The sequence below is a fragment of the Anguilla rostrata genome, chromosome 2 (genome assembly GCF_018555375.3).
Source record: "Anguilla rostrata isolate EN2019 chromosome 2, ASM1855537v3, whole genome shotgun sequence".
Classification (NCBI taxonomy): domain Eukaryota; kingdom Metazoa; phylum Chordata; class Actinopteri; order Anguilliformes; family Anguillidae; genus Anguilla; species Anguilla rostrata.
The window spans coordinates 17531780-17551958 of NC_057934.1; the positions used below are offsets into that span (position 1 = coordinate 17531780).

At 49.1% G+C, this 20179-nt stretch overlaps 1 protein-coding gene across 1 annotated transcript in view; it reads right to left on the reverse strand.

Annotated features, from left to right (window-relative positions):
- Positions 1–20179, reverse strand: part of slit1b (slit homolog 1b (Drosophila)) — a 115102-nt gene that overhangs the window by 16999 nt on the left and 77924 nt on the right. Inside the window, exons 10-21 of the mRNA XM_064320908.1 lie at positions 16102–16173; positions 13388–13459; positions 12821–12892; positions 12302–12445; positions 9984–10147; positions 8442–8465; positions 5061–5205; positions 3863–3937; positions 3367–3510; positions 2941–3084; positions 2410–2576; positions 1898–2030 (exon numbers count right to left, since the gene is read on the reverse strand). Of these exons, the coding sequence (XP_064176978.1) occupies positions 1898–2030; positions 2410–2576; positions 2941–3084; positions 3367–3510; positions 3863–3937; positions 5061–5205; positions 8442–8465; positions 9984–10147; positions 12302–12445; positions 12821–12892; positions 13388–13459; positions 16102–16173 (1356 nt within the window). The remainder of the gene's footprint in view (positions 1–1897; positions 2031–2409; positions 2577–2940; positions 3085–3366; positions 3511–3862; positions 3938–5060; positions 5206–8441; positions 8466–9983; positions 10148–12301; positions 12446–12820; positions 12893–13387; positions 13460–16101; positions 16174–20179) is intronic.

A 20179-nucleotide genomic window follows, 5' to 3' on the forward strand; every position in this document is an offset into this window, starting at 1 on the left:
ATCTTTATTTATGTGGTTTTTGCCCTGAATCTTCAGTGTCATACAAGAAAAGAAGCAGTAGCCTAGCCAGCAATAACATGCATTGTCCCAAAGCAAAAATGTTCTCCTGCATGAATTCATTTGTGACAGTAGCCTCTTGCGATTCTCTTTTCGTTATACTGCGAGTCATGGGGGATTTGGGGAAGACTGTGGGGTTGTATGTCAACAAGGCTACAACTGAAATTATAGGATGAATTTACATCTACAAGTGAACTCATAGGATAAAGATTAACAAGCAATGTGACGTAAACCTAGTCACACTGTGTGGTAAAACATCAAGGGGTCTCATAGTGTAGTGTATGTTTTTATGCGGGGAAATGGGTGGCCTGTCAGGATCATTTCCTCTGTGCCACCCCTCCCTCATTAATGCAGGAAGCCAACAGCAGCGGTGTCCATGACAACATCCCCCCGCCCCCCGCTCCCTGCCCGTCCGCCCCCCTTCCAGCAAAATGTAACTGCGGCCCCCAATCTCAGTCAGATTCATATACTGCAGGCACACGGAGGTATGTGACACTTTGCTGTTTGATCAGGGGAGAGATGACAACTTGATTTACTGTTCAGCCCAAAAGCCTAAAATCCCACTCTCTCTGCCTTCTTCCAGCACTACCCTGAGCAGCCCTGCAGGTGTGTGTGTGTGTGTGTGTCTGGTGGGGGGGGGGTTGAGAACTCCTGTTGATCCCTGGTATTCTGTGCGTTCTCTGACAGCTGGCCGCAATTTCAGCGCCGAGCATTCCGAGGTCGCCAGAGGGTGGCGGCGGGGCTAATGACAGTGTTCCTGAGAGCCAGGTTCTAGAACGCTTCCCCCTAACCTCCAGCCCCGCCCCCCAATGCCACCAGAGCAGGACATGAAAGTGCGCTGTGAAGGGGCACACCTGCTTACGGGCCTGAATCACGGGAACACCTGCAGAGGGAATAATAGGCCTGAGCCACGCACCCCTCCCTCCCCCCTCCCTCTCTACTTTCCTCCAGCCCTCCCCTGGAACTGCAGGCCGTACTAAACTTACTCGGGGAGAGAGAGAGTGAGAGAAAGAGAGAGAGAGGGAGAGGGAGAGGAAATCCAAATTGTCCCAAAGAAACCCACTCATTAAAATGTGAAATGCGCTTTGGGCCCAAATCCTGGATCCTGTTTTCCTCCTGCCCCCTGTGTTTAAGTCTGAATCTGTCTGAATGTACAAGTGAAACTGCCAGGGGTGGAGCTGGAGTGGAGGCACCCAGCGTGGTGGACTAGGTTGCGCAAGAATGGTGTAAAAGTGGATGACTGGACATGGGAAATAATTAAATATAATGCTTACATAGTTACATAGTTAAAAAAACAAAAAAAAAATGCATTAGCAGTGCTGTGGTGCTACATACACTAACATGAGTGGTAAGGTCTGCACTTCCGGGCCAGAATATATTTTACATACAGTGCAGAAGAATCCAGTGAGCATAAAATCCTCCCAGGCTGTACAGCCACGGTCAGTGAACATGCACCCCTGGCCTTGCCCCACACGCTGCACTGCTTCTCCCCATGATCCTACCCCAAAGGAGGCCACCCTGTCTCCATCCTTCTCCATCCCCTTGGTTCCAAAGCCCCAGACCTCTGCCACCTTCCAGGCCAAAGGCTCAAGCTTTTTTGGAATCAGATCCCCCCCTCCCCCCCCCACACACACACCTCCCCAGCTCCCGGCCCATCCCGCTCCAACATTCAGGTCTCACCCCTCTTCACTCCTCAGGCTCCAGGCCCCTAGAACACACCTCTCATCAGGTTCAAGCTCTAACCCATCCCCTTGCCTGACCCCACCAACTAGCTCAGCCCGCAGGCCCCGCCCCTCCCCAGTCCTGGAGCCCCGGGCCCCGGTTCCCGGTCTGCACTCACAGCTCGGTGACGTTGCGGGGGATGCCCCTGGGCAGGGCTCGCAGGTGTTTGTTGCTGCAGCGCACCACCGTCTCCAGGCAAGTGCACTCGTCTGGGCACTGTGGACGCGGCACGCAGCTGGCACCCTCCTGGCCTGTGGCAGAGAGAGAAGCAGAGTGGCAGAGAGAGAGAGAGAGAGAGAGAGAGAGAGAGAGAGAGAGAAATGGATACAGACAGAGTTAGAGAGAGAGAGCCTTTAGTCAGATGCACATCTATGACTAATGACTGTTACCAAGGGGATGGACTTACTCTGAGCCGAACACGACACGGCGCTGTATACACATATACATTTTTACGTTTCCAAAGTGACTGACATTGTGGCCATTGTGGAAAACAGAACCAAGAGGAAATCACCAAGGTAACCACAAGAATGGCAGCAACACTGCAGGCCTCTATCGCGTGGCTGACTCGGGTATCTGATAGTCTGGGAAGTCCGGAGGCTAGAGGAGGGGGGGACTCCGGGCGGCTCGTACCTTCCTCACAGCGGAAGTCCAGCTGGGCCACGTCCTGCAGGGGGATCTCCTTGAGGAAGGCGGGGCGCAGGCAGCGGGGGTTCCCCGTCACGATCTTTCGGCTCCGGAGCCAGTCCCCCAGCCAGGCCAGGCGGCAGTCGCAGTTGAAGGAGTTGGCCAGCAGATTCCTGGGAGCCGAATAAAGACAGATGGGGATGTGGAGAGAGACAGCTGGACCAGCACAGATGCTTAAAGGTTTGTTACACAAGCCCCCGCTGCCTGCATATATGGACGGTTAATTCAGGAAAAAACGACTCTCAAAAGCTCTCAGGAGCTTTAAAATTGGGGATGACACCAATAGGTGGCAAGATTATGAGACATTAACACAAAGTGGAAAGGGCTTTAGAAAAAAAATAGTCTTTTAAAAGCTTCTATGGTACTTTCTAAAGTAGGTTAAACGCGGAAAGGCTTCCTTAGGCCTGCTGTGTCTGTGCGGGTATGAGGAATTCAGAGGGAGACTGAGAGGGAGGGGGGAAGACGGAAAGCTCTTACAGTGTGGAGAGGGTTTGGAGCGTGTCGAAGGCCCCGGGCGTGATGGTGGTCAGCTGGTTGTCATAGAGAGACAGGAGGCGGACGTTGTGCAGGCCCGTGAAGCTGTTGTTGTGAATGCAGCTGATGCGGTTGTTCCGGAGCATTCTGCCATCCAGAGGGGGAGAGAGGGAGAAAGTAAGGAGAGATGAGAGAGAGGGAATGGCATTAGTCGTGGGGGATTAGTCTCGAGACCACAATGATGATGACGGTCATGGGTAATGAATGAGAAATACAATGGCGATGATGGTAATGTGTCAGTGATGGTTTTCATGGTTGATGATAATGGTAATGATAACAGTAATAATCACAGTAATGTCTGCAGTCATTGTAATAATGATGATGATAATGGTGATGGTGGAGCTGGAGGAGGAGGAAGATTTGACCTACAGCATACGCAGGCCCTCCAGCCCCCGGAACATGCTGCTCCGCACTGAATCCAGCTGATTGGCCGTCAGGTGCAGCTCAACGACAGACGCGGACCCCTCAAAAGCACCGTCCTCGATCTCTGTGATCTTGTTGTTGCTGAGGTTTCTGAAGGGTGCGACGCGGATGGGAATCAATGACGGCCAATAATACAAGGTATCAGCTACAAATATTGACTACACAATTGCTGAAGACACGCAGACAACCAAGAGCTGCATCTTAATGAGCCAAACTGAACGTCAATGACCGTAAGAGCTCTGTTAGAGTTACACTCTGCTTCAAAGCACTTATTTCTACAGGAGTTCCAACATCATACATGACACATCTATGACATAACTTTATCAGTCCTACTAATCTAAAACACATCTTAATGAGGCACATTATATATCTATGACCCAACTTCATTAGTTACATTTATGGTCATACCAAACATTTTGCTACCGCTATCAACAAAACTTACATCTTCTTGAGCTGGGAGAGATTCTTGAAGATGCCAGTAGACTCCAGGACCGAGATCTCATTGTTGTTGAGGCGTCTGTGACGAGATGGGAAAGGACACGATGAGAGGAGCAATCAGAACCTCGAGCAAACAGCAGGACGCTTCTACAGAAACATGTACACGCGCTCTCTGAAGCTTTAAAAAAAACACACACGCGTGCATATACAATGTCACTGCGAGGGAACGTGACACACTTTCATGTCTTTCTTCCCCAGAACATGTCAAACAACGATGTGCTCTATGAATTAGTAATGGTCCCCTAAGCGTGTCTTCAGGATGACCTTAAAATGCGGAACGCCGCACAGAGACACGTTCATTAGCCCGCTCCCTCTTTTATCACTCAATAGCTGCAGTAACACCGGCATTAGACACATTAGCAAGTTAACAAAAGGGTATCAGGTTATTAGCTGTGCTTAAAGGGATAACACCCAGGGGGGATAATGAAAGGGGATTCTGCATGCCACGTTCACAGTCTCTTCTCTTAATGAAGTGAAACGTGTGAGCTGGTCCCATCAGAGGGGGCAACGGGTAATTACACTAGACTTACAGCGGGAGAGTGACAAGCGATAATGCCCTCTCCGTCGACCACTGCTGCTACCCCGGAGCAGGGGGTACGTGTGAAGAGTCGAGAGGAGTTTTCACGGAGGGCAAAAATGTATATGAAAATAACAAGTGAAGACTGGCCTAGATTCAATGAACGTGTGTCACTAACTTTGAATCACAATCAAGTGCAAGTGTCAGTAGTTATTACTCTGACCAATCAGCTCCCGGGGACACAGTTGTCCACTGGGGGGCAGTAAAAGAGAAAAAGCAAACAGGAAAGATGTACAGATATCTGCATACGATGTACGCTGGACGGTGGGAAGCACAAGACCTGACGCAGCACAAATACAGAAATGTACAGCAATTACAATCCTTAAAATAGCTTTTATCTTCAGCGAAAAAAGTTTCACTTTTATTTTTCGTCAAAGAACGTTCAGGTAAGGACAAACGTTAACTGAAGCAAAGCCAGGTAGAGGACTAGGTGTGTGAGGACAGGCCATTATGTGCTTGTGTTTCTGAAGGAGAAATGAGTGTGTGTGTGTGACAGGGTGTGCTGGGGCTGCTCGTGAGGTAGCTGGGTCGGGTCTGGGGTGTGGTAGACGGCCGGTGTTCTCACAGTTCGGCGGTGGAGGACGGGATGTGCTCGGGGATCTTGGTGAGGCGCAGGTTGGAGCAGTCCACCACGTTGGCTTCGCAGCGGCACTTGGGGGGGCACACGGGGTCACTGCTGCACTCGGTGTTCAGACGGGTGTCCTCGGTGCCTGGGAGGAACAGCCCAGCAGGAGAGACGTCAGGCTCGGCCCACTCAGAAACGCTCAGCCTTTCACTCCTGGACTGCGGTAACTCCTCATCCTCCTCCCCGGTTTGGAATACATTAACTGCAGGGCCAGACTGCTGGAGGCACTGCGAGACGGGGGTGGTCCTCAGACCAGCTAACAGTGTTATTGTTGACAAATGGATTGAGCAGAGACTTGGAGTGGGAGGTTTTCTGAGGCAAAAGCCTGATATATCCACAGATTTCAACCAAAGCAATAAAGGAGAGAACCCCGGTGAGACCGGGCTTTTTTCATTAAGATATCAAGTTACGCTCCACAGAGAGCTTTAAACAAGAGAGGAGAGGGGGAGGAGAGAGAGAGAGAAAGAGTAATAACAATTACGACAGTTATACTATGTTTTTATTATTATTATATTGTTGTACTTCAAATCATTGTAATTTTTGTTGATGTTAATGTCACTGCGATTTTTTAAACAAATACGTTTACTGTATCTTTTTTAATGTCAAATAGTTCATTAATGTAATGTCCTGCTGTTTGGATTTTGAGAAAGAGAGAGTGGCAGAGGAGTGAATGAGGGAGTAGGACGGGAGAAAGGAAAGGAGGAGTTTGGAGGATGGAGAGAGCAGCATACAGGGAGGGAGAGAGGCTCAGATCAAGAAGGTGTGGTGGGGGGGGGGCTCTTGAGTGCCATTTCCAGCTAAAGAACCAGTTCTGACTGCAATCATGTGCCCCGTGGTCTCGAATCGTGCCAGCGCGGACCGCGCCTGATCGACGCGCGAAGGACATAACTGGTCGTACTGTCACCCAGGGACAGTAGCAGTCTGTGCCCACAGCAGCTCTCCCCTGCTTGATTTTAGTTCCTCCGGGCGATGTGGTGCAGTCTGACTGCACCGCGTGCTTTAAGACGCCGGAGTCCTCGCACGCAACCGCTGCGCAGCTCGGCGGGCGGACCTCAGGGCCGAGAGCGGTGACGACAGCCTCCGCGTTACGGAGAAACCGCGTGCCTTAGCCCCGAGAGCTCCCCCGAAATGACGGAAGACTTTGTAACGGTTTGACGGGGAAAGCGGGGGAGGGAGGGAGAGGAAGCGGAGAGAGTGCTCCCCGTAGGGATAAAACTGGAACACTAGGACCATTTTGTCGTACCACTTTTTCATCTTAAGTCTAAGAATAGGCATTACGTACCACAGCACTTGAAGGCCGTTACACAATACGGGCTCCATTATTGATGAGCACACAATATCTGCTCAGGACCTCTTAGAAGGCCTACGCAGTCTCTCGGCTGTGACAAGGAGCGCGCACAGAAGCGCACACACACACACACACACATGCATGCACACACACACGCATGCATGTACATTCACACCAACATGCACATGTACACAAATGCAATTGGACCCGTGCTGCAGGTTGTATCCTCCAACAGTCCCTGCAGACAAGTTACTGCACTTGCCGCTATGAAGGACGACCTGAACAGGCCCGGTTTCTACACTGCAGGGCACAGGGGGGCCGGCAGGGACAGGGCCACGCCCACCGAGAGCCCCAATGGAGGAGCCCGGACACGGGCAGAGATTACGCGGCAGACACTGCGGCCCTGTTTCTGTCCAGTAACACGCTCCCTCCGCTCCGGTATGCCTCTGCGTCAGGAAGTTCAAAGGGATTAATGGTGCTTATTAGGAGCTGCGCTGGATGTGATTCTGGGAAATGGCATTTCCTTCAAAATAAAACAAATAACGACAGAGGAAGCAATAAAATGATTAGGGCGCTTTGATTTTCAGGATGAACCGGGGGGGTGGGGAGGTGTGGGTGGAGGGAAGAGGCCAGTTCCTTCGCTTGATTCATCGCTATTCCCCTCAGACGAAGAAGAAAACAAACTTTGAGAAAGCCGGGACTACTTTCCGAGGCGGAGAGCTAAGTCACAGTTGGACAAGTCATTAAGCTGCGAACCGTCAGCGCCTGGCACAAAAAACGGAAACTGCGAACTCCCCTGAGGGTGTGTGTCTTTCAGAGTTCATCAAGTGGGAAATGTGGGCCACGGAGCAAAACTGGTACAATTTCGGGGGGTTTATTGAGAGTTTGGAGTCTTTACAGTGGAAAATAATGCATGATAATCTTTACAGCCAGCCCTGTCTCCAGTGAAGTGGGGCGGATCCCAATTACTGTGTTTACAGTCGGAGGCATGGTGTTCTAGGACACGGCGCAGTCTTCCTGTGCCACTGCCTACGACGGAGACGGGGTTACTCATTAAATATGCGGCCCCTTTCATCTTTATCAAGCATTGAATGTTCCATTGAAGACTTTCATACATAGCCAGTTCCTCCATTTTGTTCCCCAGTTGCTTTTTGTGAATCTCCTTAGCTGGCAATACTGTCATCAAACAGGCCACTCATCTCTGAGCTCCACGGTGTGAAAACTTCTACTTTCTCAGACTAAAAAAACAAAAAAATCTGGGGAGGGACTTTCTCTGGCCCCACAGCTGCATTTTGCCTCGTTAAATAATACCCCCGCCCCCACCTCCCCCTGACCCCCTCAAGTTACCATGAAGACCAAGTTAGAAACAGACCCTGACAGATTAAATCAGCGCTTCGACAGTAGAGCCAGAATGGCCTCCAAAGTTCACACATGCAGTGCATTAGATCCACTGATTCTCGGTGGGGTTATCGACAGCTGTAGCAGCGACGAGACATCATAGCAACTCCTGCACACAGAGGCGAGGTGAGGCAGCGGCCACTGTCTGACGACAGGAGGAGGCGCTGGGGGAAAGGGGTGCTGGACTGTGAATGAAACACTGAATCTATCAGCTTAATAGACACCTGGGGAACTGTGCAGATAACGCCCAGTGTGTCATGCCATACTTAAAGGAAAGGGTGCTCACAGCTTGCCCTGTCTGCTCACTGTGACACAACTGAAATAGGAGAGAACCTTCCAGATCTGGAAGCCTTGCATCACACAGGGATCTTGCCATGCTTGTTAACTTGTAAACTACATAGGAGCACCCAGCAAATATACACATAACAATACCAGCATTAATAACAATCATAATGAAACACATTCTGGCTTGAAGAAATGAATGTAAACACAGACAAACACACATACAGAAACACACACATGCATACAAGCACAGCACACACACACACATGGACAGACAGACACACACACACACGCACACACACACACACACACACACACACACAGGGGAGGACGTGCAGGTGGAGTTCACTCACCTGGGATGTAGTACTGCTCTTTGGCTGTCAACGAAAACACAACAAACAGAAAGCGTCAGTGGAGCCGGAGGACCGCGCGTACCCACACAAACTCTGGCACTCAGGGAGGCCAGTGCTGCCCAGAGGGCTGGCTCGCCACTGCCCGGCCTTGCCCCCTGGCATATGAGGGGCACTGCAGGGTGCCGGTTAGAGAGCGGCAGTGGCCCAACGCCGCGGTGTAAAAGCCCGGCTCTCGGGGGGCAGAGTCTGGGCCTGGTGCCGAAACTGAACGGATATGGAGAGAAATGCTTCCCCATTCAGATTCAATGTAGTTGATTTCATAGATATTATACACTGTGGGAAATAAATAGGTTTCATAAAGAGAACTAAGTTAGTGCTGTGGCGAATTGGGTAGCCAGAACTAAGCGCCCTCTCCTTCCTTCCCCCTCTCCCTCTCTCCCTCTTTCTCTCCAGCTTCCTCCATATTGGCAGTTTATTTACATTAGCTAAAGTTTGCTCATGGCGGGGTTGGAAGGCCGCGTAATGAAATAAGAGAGGTGAAGGCCGCGGTCGCAGTCGCGACTCTGCCGCGGTACCGACCGCCGCTCGAGCGGGATGCCAAACCCCGGCCGCTGGCGGGCCGCGAACGTGGAGGGTGGGGCCGCTGCCAACCCGCCGGGCCTCGATACTCAGAGAGGGAGCGAGAGAGAGAGACAGAGAGAGCTGCCATTCAGTTCTGTGGCAGGGCCCACTGTAACCCAATAGGCCCACTGTGAAACCAGCCTCCGTGCGGTAATGTGTTAGGACTGCAGCGTAACAAAGGGAGGACAGAGAAACAACTGCCATCAGCCACTCATGTAAGCTCTTTGCAAAAAAAAAAATGGCCGACTCTTTGGTTTTGCCTGAGGTCTATCTTGAGGCACTAGGTTCTTGTAGGTGAGTTAAGTCCCTCTACAGGTTGACTGGCATAAACACTTTCCCAGCTGTGCTGGTCCTACCTAAGAAGCGCATTGGGACTACATTTCGCCCTGGGTTGGCTTACACTACGGTTCTGCTGTCTGAGTTTGAGCTGACAGCCTGAGAAGGGGGGGGGGGGGGTTGTTGGCTGTACTCCAGTCTGAAGTGCTATTGATCGGAGTGGGACTTGCAGGCAGGGAGCTTTAATGCTCTGGGGCCCCGAGGCAGTGGATTAACAGGACCTGTTCCCCCTGCTGTTTTTAATGGAGTCTCATTACGGCGGCGGTGGCTAAGAAAATGTCCTGTTCGGAGCAGTGGGGCTATTGCAACATCATACGGCGAGGAAAAGTGGGAGAGAGAGAGAGGGAGAGGGAGAGGGAGGAGGGGGGGGGGGAGTGAGAAGATTTAATCAGACTGAAAAAGAAAGGGAAGAAGGAATTAAGGGACTGAGTCATACGGTCCAAAGAGAGCGAGACAGATATAGGGAGAAAGGGTGGGAACGGGAGGACTGAACCAGACGGGGGAAAAGAAAGAAAACGAGAACAAACCGGAGTGAATCAAAGAGGGGGAGAGAGAAGGGGGGGGGGACGCGGCGGCGTGACTCACCGGAGCAGCGGAACTTCTTGCTCTTGATCTGGCCGATGCGCTTGTTGGCGAGGCGGCGGGGGCTGGCGCAGCGCGCCCCGCTGGTCTCGATGGGGTTGGCGCGCAGGTAGTCCGCCAGCCATTTTAGGTTGCAGTCGCAGATGAAGGGGTTCTGGGCCAGGTGCCTGGGGGGGGGGGGGGGGTGACATTGCGGATTCGGGGGTTTGAGTCAGACTGGACAAATTCCAGAGGTGCCTGTGCCCTTACATTGAAAATGACGCCCGTGGAAAGTTTGTGTCTTCCCCATAGGCACAGGCTCACCAGCAGCTGCAGGCATTATGGCAATAACCAAGTGCAATAGTACATGTTACATATAACGTTCCGGTCAACACCCATTTCCTATGGGAGGACTGTTTTTTTTTCCACTTCTTTTGTTCTAACCTATCTACTCTGTTTCCTCGTGCTGAGGGTAATGTTGGCATTGAATATGAGCTTAATTGACTTGATTCAAGCTAACGTATATTAAACTGGATTTGATTTACTTAGCCAGGATAGCTGCCAAGCTCTCGCAGAGGCAACACAATGTTCCCTCTGGGAGGCACTATATAAGAAAACCTGAGCAGCAGTGTGTGGTAAAATTCTATGGCCTTGTTAGTGAAACACTATGGTCCTCGCAGCATAAAAATATATATTATGAGAACACACCCGTTGTTAGTAAAGTGCTGTGATAGATGTTGATCTTGCACATGTTGATTCTTTCCTGGCTGTAAAATAGGTGTCAGAGTAACATAGCCTCCTGTTCATGCTGGGGTTTATGGAATTTGCCAGTTGATTTTAAAGTTATAACAAAAACCAGGGCTGGAGGCAATGATGTAAGCAGGTGCATGGTTCAGGATCAAGACATACAGAATCCACACTCCTGCTAATGAATAAGTATTGTACAAGCGAATCTTAGCTAAATTTAAGCTATGAATAAATAGGTCATATAATGCTGCATGAGTATATCCCTCTTATGTGTGTGCGCATGAATATGTGTATGTGTGTCTGCATGCGTGTGTGTGTGTGTGTGCATGAATGTGTGTGTGTGTGTGTGTGTGTGTGTGCATGCGTGCAAGTGTGTGTGTGTGTGCATGAATATGTGTATGTGTGTCTGCATGCGTGTGTGTGTGTGTGTATGCGTACAAGTGTGTGTGTGCATGCGTGCGTGTGTGTATGTGCGTATGTCCAGACAAACAGTACTTACTGAAGATTTGTATAAGTGTGCCATTGTAAAACACACAGGACGGTGCTGTGCTCTACTGTAAGTCACAGCACGCCGAGCACAGGGGGACTAATCTCTCTGGCTCTCATAAAAAGGTGCGAGCCAATGTCACGGCGCCTTATCACCTCCTGGACATGGCTGGTGCTCTCCTGATTGGGCCGTACGCTAAATCAAGCCTCCCTGTTGCTCAGAGAAGAAGTAAGGCTGGGTGTGAAACCACCAATCCCCTTGTGAGATTCATGCCGTGTTTATACTCCTTCATCTCCTGCCTGTCTCTTCGCTGTACGAACGGGGCAAGTGGAGAAGCGGAGAATGTTTTATGGACCAAAGATAGTCTGAAAGAATGCGGTGGGTGTACGTTCCCACAAGAGCATAACTGATATGACGCAAATTATACGAGAATGTGTTTATGAGGTTTGTGTGCATATTTGTGTGTGTGTGTGTGTGTGTGTGCCCGCGCGCACGTCCGCACTTCTATGCAAGTGTGTCAATAACTATGCATTTGTAACTGTATCCGATTCGACATGTCTCTGTGTACACAAGTGCATTTGCATGTGTTAATAGTGTGTGCAAGTAATATGAAAGTGTGTGTGTGTGTGTGTGCGTGTGTGTGTGTATCAGAGAGTGTGTGTCTGTGGGTGTGGGTGTTGGTGCTTGTGTGTTTGTGTGTGTGTGCGAGAGAGTGTATGTGTGTGTGTGTGTGTGTGTCTTTGTGTGTGTGTGTGTGTGAAAGAGAGAGAATGTGCCTGACTGTGTCAGAGAGAGTGTGTGTGTGTGTGAGAGAGAGAGAGAGTGCGTGTGCCTGCATGCGTGTGTGTGAGTGTGTGAGAGAGTGTGTGTCTGTGTGTGTGTGAGAGAGAGCGTGTGCCTGTGTGTGTGTGAGAGAGTGTGTGTCTGTGTGTGTGGGAGAGAGTGTGCCTGAATGTGAGAGAGTGTGTCTGTGTGTGTGTGTGTGAGAGAGAGAGAGTGCGCCTGTGTGTGTGTGTGTGTGAGAGAGAGAGTGTGCCAGTGTGTGTGTGTATGTATGTGTGTCTGTGGGTGTTTCTGTGCTTGTGACAGGACAGCCTCACACACTCACAGTGTCTGTATGGCTCTCAGGGCAGTGAAGGTGCCCTTGGAGAGGGTCTGGATCTTGTTGTCATACAGAGAGAGCAGGGACAGGTTCTGCAGGTCCTGGAAAGCGTTGCCACGGACACAGTGGATCTTATTGGCATTCAGCAAGCTGTGAACCAATCAGGGTGGACAAGGAAAAAGGTGGAGAGAGAAAGAGGTATGCTATTTTTCATCATTCCATTAGTTTTTTAACTGTTCTCTGCCAACACATTTCAAAGATTTATTTGTCTTTCCAGTAAAACCAGCGGAAGAAAACTTTATTTGAGAGAAAAGGGGAGAAAGAGAAAGAGCTTCACACATTACTAAACCACTGCTGTCTGCCGATTTTGATTATGGTCATTATCACTTCAATTGCGCGGTATGGACATGCTGGGCAGCAGTGTGTTTCTCCTGTCCCGACCGATAGATGTCTCTCACAGTTACAGAAGTGAGGCTCGGGGATCCTCCCCATCCACCCACTCCCCTCCCCCTAAACGGTACTCACAGCAGCTGCAGGGAGCTCAGGCCATCGAAAACTCCTTTGGGCAGCTCTGTGATCTTATTCCCGTACAGGACCCTAATGGGAACAGGACCCAGGCACAAAATCAAAAGGAGTGCATATGAAGCATTAGTGGCTTATTTGGCACAAGCGCAAACCCACAAGATCACAAATTAGAATGTGTGAGCATGATAGTACATACATACATTTGTGAATGTGCACCCTCTAAACGAAATGTGTAAACTCTTACACATTACAAATTAGAATATAGACTGCCGCTCCCCTCACCACAGAAACAAGCTCCTGAGAACCAGATGGCCTCATTCAGACACACACGCACACATGCACACACACACACACTCTCATACACACACACACGCACACACACAAACAAACACCAGAAAGACAAAACACAGACAGACCTCAGACAGACTGACAGGCAAACACAGCACAGACACGGACTGACACAGTAAGTCGCTCAGGATTTGAGCGTCTGGTAAACGCCTAACTGCGCTGGCGGTGGAAAGGAGCCAGACAGACGGAGACTGACAGACGCACGGAAGGCCAACTCACAGCGAATTGAGGGACCGCAGGCCGTGGAAGGCGTCGGGGGCGATCTCTGAGATCTGGTTGTTGCTCAGGTCTCTGCGGGGCAAAGATAAATTAAAACACGTTGCCGCGGGGGGAGGCGCGGCCTCTGATCCCCCCGCCGCCATATAGCGACAGAGCTAGCATAGCGTAGCCGCTACCCCGCTACCCACGCACGCCTCCGCTCAAGGACACCGCCGGCATCAAGCTCGGACGCCGCGCCTCTCTGCCGGTAATGAGGGGGAGAGCTCGTGGGGACGGACCATTACCCTGCCTCAAATGGACCCCACAGAGCTGTGCCCCCCGCCCACCACCACCCCTCGCCCCCCCCACCGAGCGTCAGTTAAACAAATCTGCGGCACAGGCACGTGGAACTCATTTCGGCTGCTCATCAAAAGCAGGTAGCCCGACGGCGTCCGTTCCCATCAGGCGGTTTTGTGGTTTGGGTCTTTCGGTGGTGTGTAGGGGTGACCTCCGCATCGGTCTCGTTGCCGTCGACTGACACACCCTGTAATTACCGCTGCGCCCCCCCCCCCCCCCCCCCCACCACTTGGGGCCAGACCTGTGCCGCCCACCTCAAATTGTGGGTGCGACTGAATGCCCATCGTCTCATTGGGGGGTGGGGGAGCAGGGGCTTGTGAGTTTTCTTTCTGTCTCACCACCACAGATTGCTGGACTGAACACATAGCATGTCTATGTGCACAGATATTCAGGCCTACATATAGACTGAAAATAATACCCAGCCTGGTTGCGATTCATTTTTTAGTTAAATAATTTATTCGAACACGGGATTAATTTCTTCCCATATCCAACCCGACCTGACCCAAGGCCCCGTGAATAAAAAATGGCATTTTAAAAGTACCTGTCACCCTGAATTCTGAAAACGTATGAATTTGAAAAAAGGCACTGCTGTCTATATTTGCACAAAAAGTTCAAATAGAAATTGTGGCCCATTAAAAGAGGTCGTTATTTATGGTGCTGAGTTCAGTGCATTAACTGAAACAACACAAATACAGAGAAAAAACATACACAGTACAGTAATTCTACTAGATTTTCCTAAAACTGTTTTACAAAATAATATTGAAAAATCTTCAGTTTATCTTGGCTGACCACTTGGACACAATCCCTCCAAGGAGCAAAAAAGTTACATTCAGCCTTCTTTTGGCTTACAATACAAACCGTAGCAAAGTGCTACAATTTCCCTAGCAGTTTATCATCATTATAACTTGTATGAGGGTGCATTGTAAATGAATTTATTTTAAAAACTGCAAGCTAACAATTCAGCCTGACTCAACCCAGCCCAGAGGTGATTCCTTGTCAAATTATGCCACAGCTGGCCAAAACCCAGCAAGGGCCGTTGGGTCCCATCGGGGTCTGATTGTGGGAAGCCAAGCCTGACTCAAGCCTTCGTGTATGTAGACGGACTGAGGCAGAGGGAGGAATTACGTCTGGGGCACCGGGTAAGAGTGCGGCTGTTTACGCTCTCTGGACTGAGGTTTTCCCCGGATGTTTCCGGCGTGCGACCCGGGAGGGGCCCCCGACGCCTCTGGCGGCTCCCCCAGCCGCTGAGTGTCACATTGCGTCAGACACACTCCCCGTGGACGGGTTCAAGACCAGGTCTTGAAAACTACGGAAACACGTACGGAAACAGAAGTAACCCACCTCCCGCCCCATAAAAAAACCAAAAAGCTTCAACAGGGCAGGACGCTAAGGAAAAATAGGTAAGCGGCCAGTGTGTGGAGTCTGCAGGCTGAGATAGGCAGCTGGAGGTTATTTTTACATTTTCATTTTTTTTGGCTAGCTTACCAGGTGGTACTTCTGTGGAACGGTCCACAGGCCACTGGGCCACAGGAGGCCAGGGGAGGGATCACTCTGACCCCTCCCAAATCCCCCCCACCCCCCTTTCCCCTCCCAACCCTGTACAATTCAGTAGGCCTGTAAGTAGTTTAGATGTGGGAAGCACACCGAGCAGGATGTTGTCGAGCAGGGACCCTCTTGGTAGGTAGAGGGGGATTAAATGTCATTTTAGTTACCGTGGCTGGGCTTCTATTTTCATGCTGGCGCACAGGCGGCATTACGCTTGAATGCTGTGCATAGCCTCAGGCTTCGAGAGTCCAACTCAGGGAAACCGTTATTTTAAACCATTACACCAAAATATCCCCATGCTGTGAGGCCCAGACGTCTCACCCCCAGCATACTGTGGTCACACAGTACCCCACATGGAAAGCAGTCGGTCAAAAAATTATATTTTTTCCTCAGTTCGTAATGTAGGCTTGTCAATTTAGGTATGAGCAGGCTTTCCGGTACACTGCACACAGTCTGCCAGCTAATCTATATTGGAGCAGGGCACTTCCTGCTAAGTTGCTGCAGACGGACTGTGAACGCCAGATCAACCGCAGTGGCTCTTGTTCAGTGAGAATGAGACCCACATTACCTGGGCCAATCACATACTGCCGTGTGGCGCTCACATGGTCAGGATTCAACACACCAGACAAAGGGCTGTGTGACTGCACTAAATGCCGTGTCAATTTAGTATACAACGGCAACAACACAAGGTGGTTAGGGCCTGTCCCTGTCAATCAAACCTGCATCCTGAGGGCCTGACTTTGGACACTGGTGGTGAAGTGCCCCTAGCCTGCTAGACATGAGAGAGGCTATGTGCCTCCGGAGAGATCTAAGGCTCTGTCCAGTTCACTTACATTCTGCGCAGCTTCTTGTAGGGGGAGAAAGCTCCTGGGGGCACAGACTTTATACCGTTCTGTTCCAGACGTCTGTGGAGAGAGAGAGGGAGGGGGAGAGAGAGAGAGAGAGAGAGAGAGAGAGAGAGAGAGAGAGAGAGAGAGAGAGAGAGAGAGAGAGAGAGAGAGAGAGAGAGAGAGAGAGAAAGAGAGAGAGGCATTACACCCCTGGGTACCCCCCTGAAGTCTTCAGACATTTGCAATACAGAATACCCACAAAAAAATACAATAAGTTGCCTTTGCCTATATAAATTTCCTTATACTTTCCTTGCACAGGCAAAACAAAAACAGAACCACCAGACATGATGTATTAATTAAGTCCCCATTAATGAATTGACATTTGACCAAGTGACATCCCAGCATGCAAAAATCATGGACAAGCTAAACTGGCTACAATTTTGGCTAGCATTGCTTGGTGACTTTGAAAGAGGTATAAGAGTCCTTGGTGTTTGGGGAGAGACTTGCTCCAAAAGTTGGGTGGAGGAATGATTTCCCCTCAAAACAATGTGTTTGTGACTTTTCTGGTAAAAGCTGAAGAAGAAGAAACCTTCAAGTAGAGTATTAAGGGATTTGTTCATCATTCTGAGCACATCCCACTTTTCAATTTATGTTGTTTGCTTTCAGGATCTGGCACCAGCCTAGATTTAGAATTTGTTGCCTGTATTGTCTGGTGCCGGGACTTGTTTTTCTAATTTACTCAGAGTAAACAATTCTCATTGGATCCCCATTTATCCCTGTGGATTCTTCGGCCAATTTCCTACGTTGTCCTTGGAGTATTGCATTCATGCTACACATCCTGTTTTAATGATGATAAATGAAGAACAACTGAATCTATACTTTAATTATCTTCAAGTTGAAAGTTACATTTTTCCTATTTGTATGAGAGAGGATAATTGTTCCTCGATGTGTTTAGTATCTGCTTAACCATCATGGAGGCAGAGCATGATCCCTGTCAGAAGCGATGTGCTTTGTGTATATTCTTCCGGATTGTGCACATACGCCTTCCTGGAGCCATTTCATGTGAAAATACTGAAGCTAAGTAGGGTTGTGCTCGGTATGTACTGGGATAGGAGACATCCTGGGGAATATGGCTGACTTGCATCCTGGCTAACCTGCTACTGAGAGTGTTTTGGGTAGGCCACTTTTCCCTCTAGACCAATCCAAATGTACTACTGCATTGCTGTGGGAATTCTTCTGTAGGAGAGGCTGTCCCCTGGAAGAGACCTTACACCAAACTCATTGTGGTCCTTAAAGATCCCACAGCACATTTTGAGACAGTAGAAGTGTTAAGACACCAGAATACTCGAAACTAAACACAACTTTATTTTCAAAAATGACATTTTGAACAAGAGACAAACAAAGAGACATAGTGTTTTGAGTTCGTAGGGCACAGAGTGTGCATGTCCCTAGTGTGAACTGTTCGCAAGCAGTTTGCAAACAGCCCACAGTTTGCAGACTTCCCACTGTCTGCCATTGGTCCAGTTCAGTGTCAATGATCCTGATTTGTGCAGAGCAAGTCGAAAAGATCTATGTGACAAATTTGTGCACCCCCTAGTGACGTGGAGTAACATAAAATGATAGAACACAAAGTACATTTTGAGTATACTGACAACGGTGTTCAATTATATGTTTGCTGGTGGTTCTTTTTCGAAAAAGGTTGCCGGTCATTTGAAGTACACTGCCTACTTTAACCTCAAGGTTCTGGTAAAATTTGCAAGAAATGTTGCTTGGCTTTCACCATGGGCTATCTAGTCATCCTCCTATATCGGATTGGCCAAAGCAATTTCCTACATTCCCTACAGACTTTGATTCTCCAGGATGTTACTGTACATGAGAATGGAATTCTCAGTTGACCTACCTAGTTCAATAACAGAAAAAATTACTGTGTACTAGATCCAGTGTACCTCTGGAAAGTTGTCTGCCTTCCAAAACTGTCTGCCTTCTTTATCTCCTTTATTCCATACTTCCCTGAAGTCTGCAGTTTGTAATTTTTCATTGTTGTGGCTGCACTGTTACAATATCACCATGGAAACAATATAAATACACAGCCCCTGATAGGAGACAGGAATATCAGGCTCTGTCCTTGCATAGTTTGCCTTGTATCTTGCTGACCGTTTCTACCAGATGGCCTGGAGGGGATCTGTCTCCTCCCCCACCTGTCCTTGGCCAGAGTCCCACAGGGCTAAGTACTTGGTCCTCTCCTCCTGTTTCTTTACACTACATCAGTTTGTCCAGGTATATCTTCTCACGGCATTTCATATCATTGCTGTGCTAATGATACTTAACTCTTTTTCTTTTCTTCCTCTGGAACCTGAGTTCATGCAAATATCTCTGCATGCCTGGCTGACATTTTAGTCTGGTTGTCCACACACCACCTGAAGCTGAATCCGGGGAAGACAAAATTCTTTTTCCTGCCAGCAAAGTGTTTTTGGCTCTGCAGTGTCTTCCTCTCGCTCAGCTAAGAACCTTGGGGTGACCCTGGATAACCAGCTGAGCTTCTCAAGATATTGCGGCAATCACGTGGTGATGCAGGTTTCCCCTTCAAAACATCAGGAAAATCTTCCCCTTCCTCACCCAAAAGATCACAAAACTACCCGTTAAAGCTGACATAATCTCTCATCTGGATTAATGTAGTGCCATGATTCCCAGTTTACCAGCCTGACCCCTCAGACCACTGTGACTGATCCAGACTGCAGCTGCCTACCAGGTCTTCAACCTGCAATTCACACATGCCATTCCTCTTTTGAACACCCTTCACTGTCTTCCAGTGACTGCCCATTCAATTCATTCAGACCATTCACATTGGCATTAAAAACTGCAAAAGGTACTGCTGCCTCCTATCTTCAGAGGATTATTACACCATGCATTCCAACCAGACTCCTCCGTTCATTATCTTCTCACCAGGTGTCTATGCCATCTAAACAAGCACCTGGAAATCACTCCTCAGAGTAACTGCTCTTCTCTGTCCTCATCCCCCAAAATAAACCTTCTCTAATCAGTGAGCATGCCCCACCGGTCAACCGAGGGCCTGACAAACTGCACATGAAGCATCTTCCCTGACTCATCTCAAGCCTGAGAACTCGGAGGCGAACCAGATACGCGAGCTGCGGTGTGATAGGGAGAGCGGCACGACACTGCATGTTTCAGAGGATAGCATCTGCTCGTCTGCGTTCTCGCAAAATGGTGGCTGGGAGGGTCCAGTTATGAACACTGATATGTGATTGGGTATTTCCAAAGAGAGAAAAGGGGAAAAAAATGACACGTATTTTCATATTACACCTCCATGTTTCCATTTAATAAAAATTAAATAGAACTAACCTTTCCCTCCCTTTCATGCAGATTAGAAGGCGAGAATCACAGTGCTGGCACTTATGCAGTATGCTGTTATCTCTAAGCTGTTGTGGTGTTTGCTTCCCATGCAAAATGTACTTTTACAAGTCAAAAGTGTCTGCCAATTGATTACATTAAAAATTTTAAATTGCATTTCTCATTGGCTCTATTCACTGCGTATTAGAGATTGATTTATCTTTAGGGTTTGAGACGCTTCATGAAAAGAAGAAATGCACCAGATTGTTTTTTTTCCCACTGTGCTAAGGGCCTGTGATTCAGGTATTCTGAAGTTAAAAGTTTATTAGTCACTTCCAACACACCCTGCCAAGTCAAACCTTAGCAGAAAAAGAGGCTCCTGTATCTACTGTGGGAACCTTCACTTGCAAGCTATAAATTCGCTAAGGGCAACAGCAAACACAAGCAAATATGCACCCAGGAATGGAATCTTACTTTTTGGACTTTTACCCATTTCCTCCACAATTTCAGAATGCCCAGTTCACTACAGGCCCAGCCCATCACTGAAATGTTAATTCAAGAGGTAATGCACACACACTTGCTCAAGCAGTAGCACAGGCATTTTCTTTACACTCTGGAAGCCAGGAACGGAGTTGTTGTGTTTATCACAGCAGAGTCACGTGCAAACGCTGCATCTGGTGCAGACAGGCCAGAGATGCCAGATCAACCAGAGAAGTTATTATTTAACAGAGGG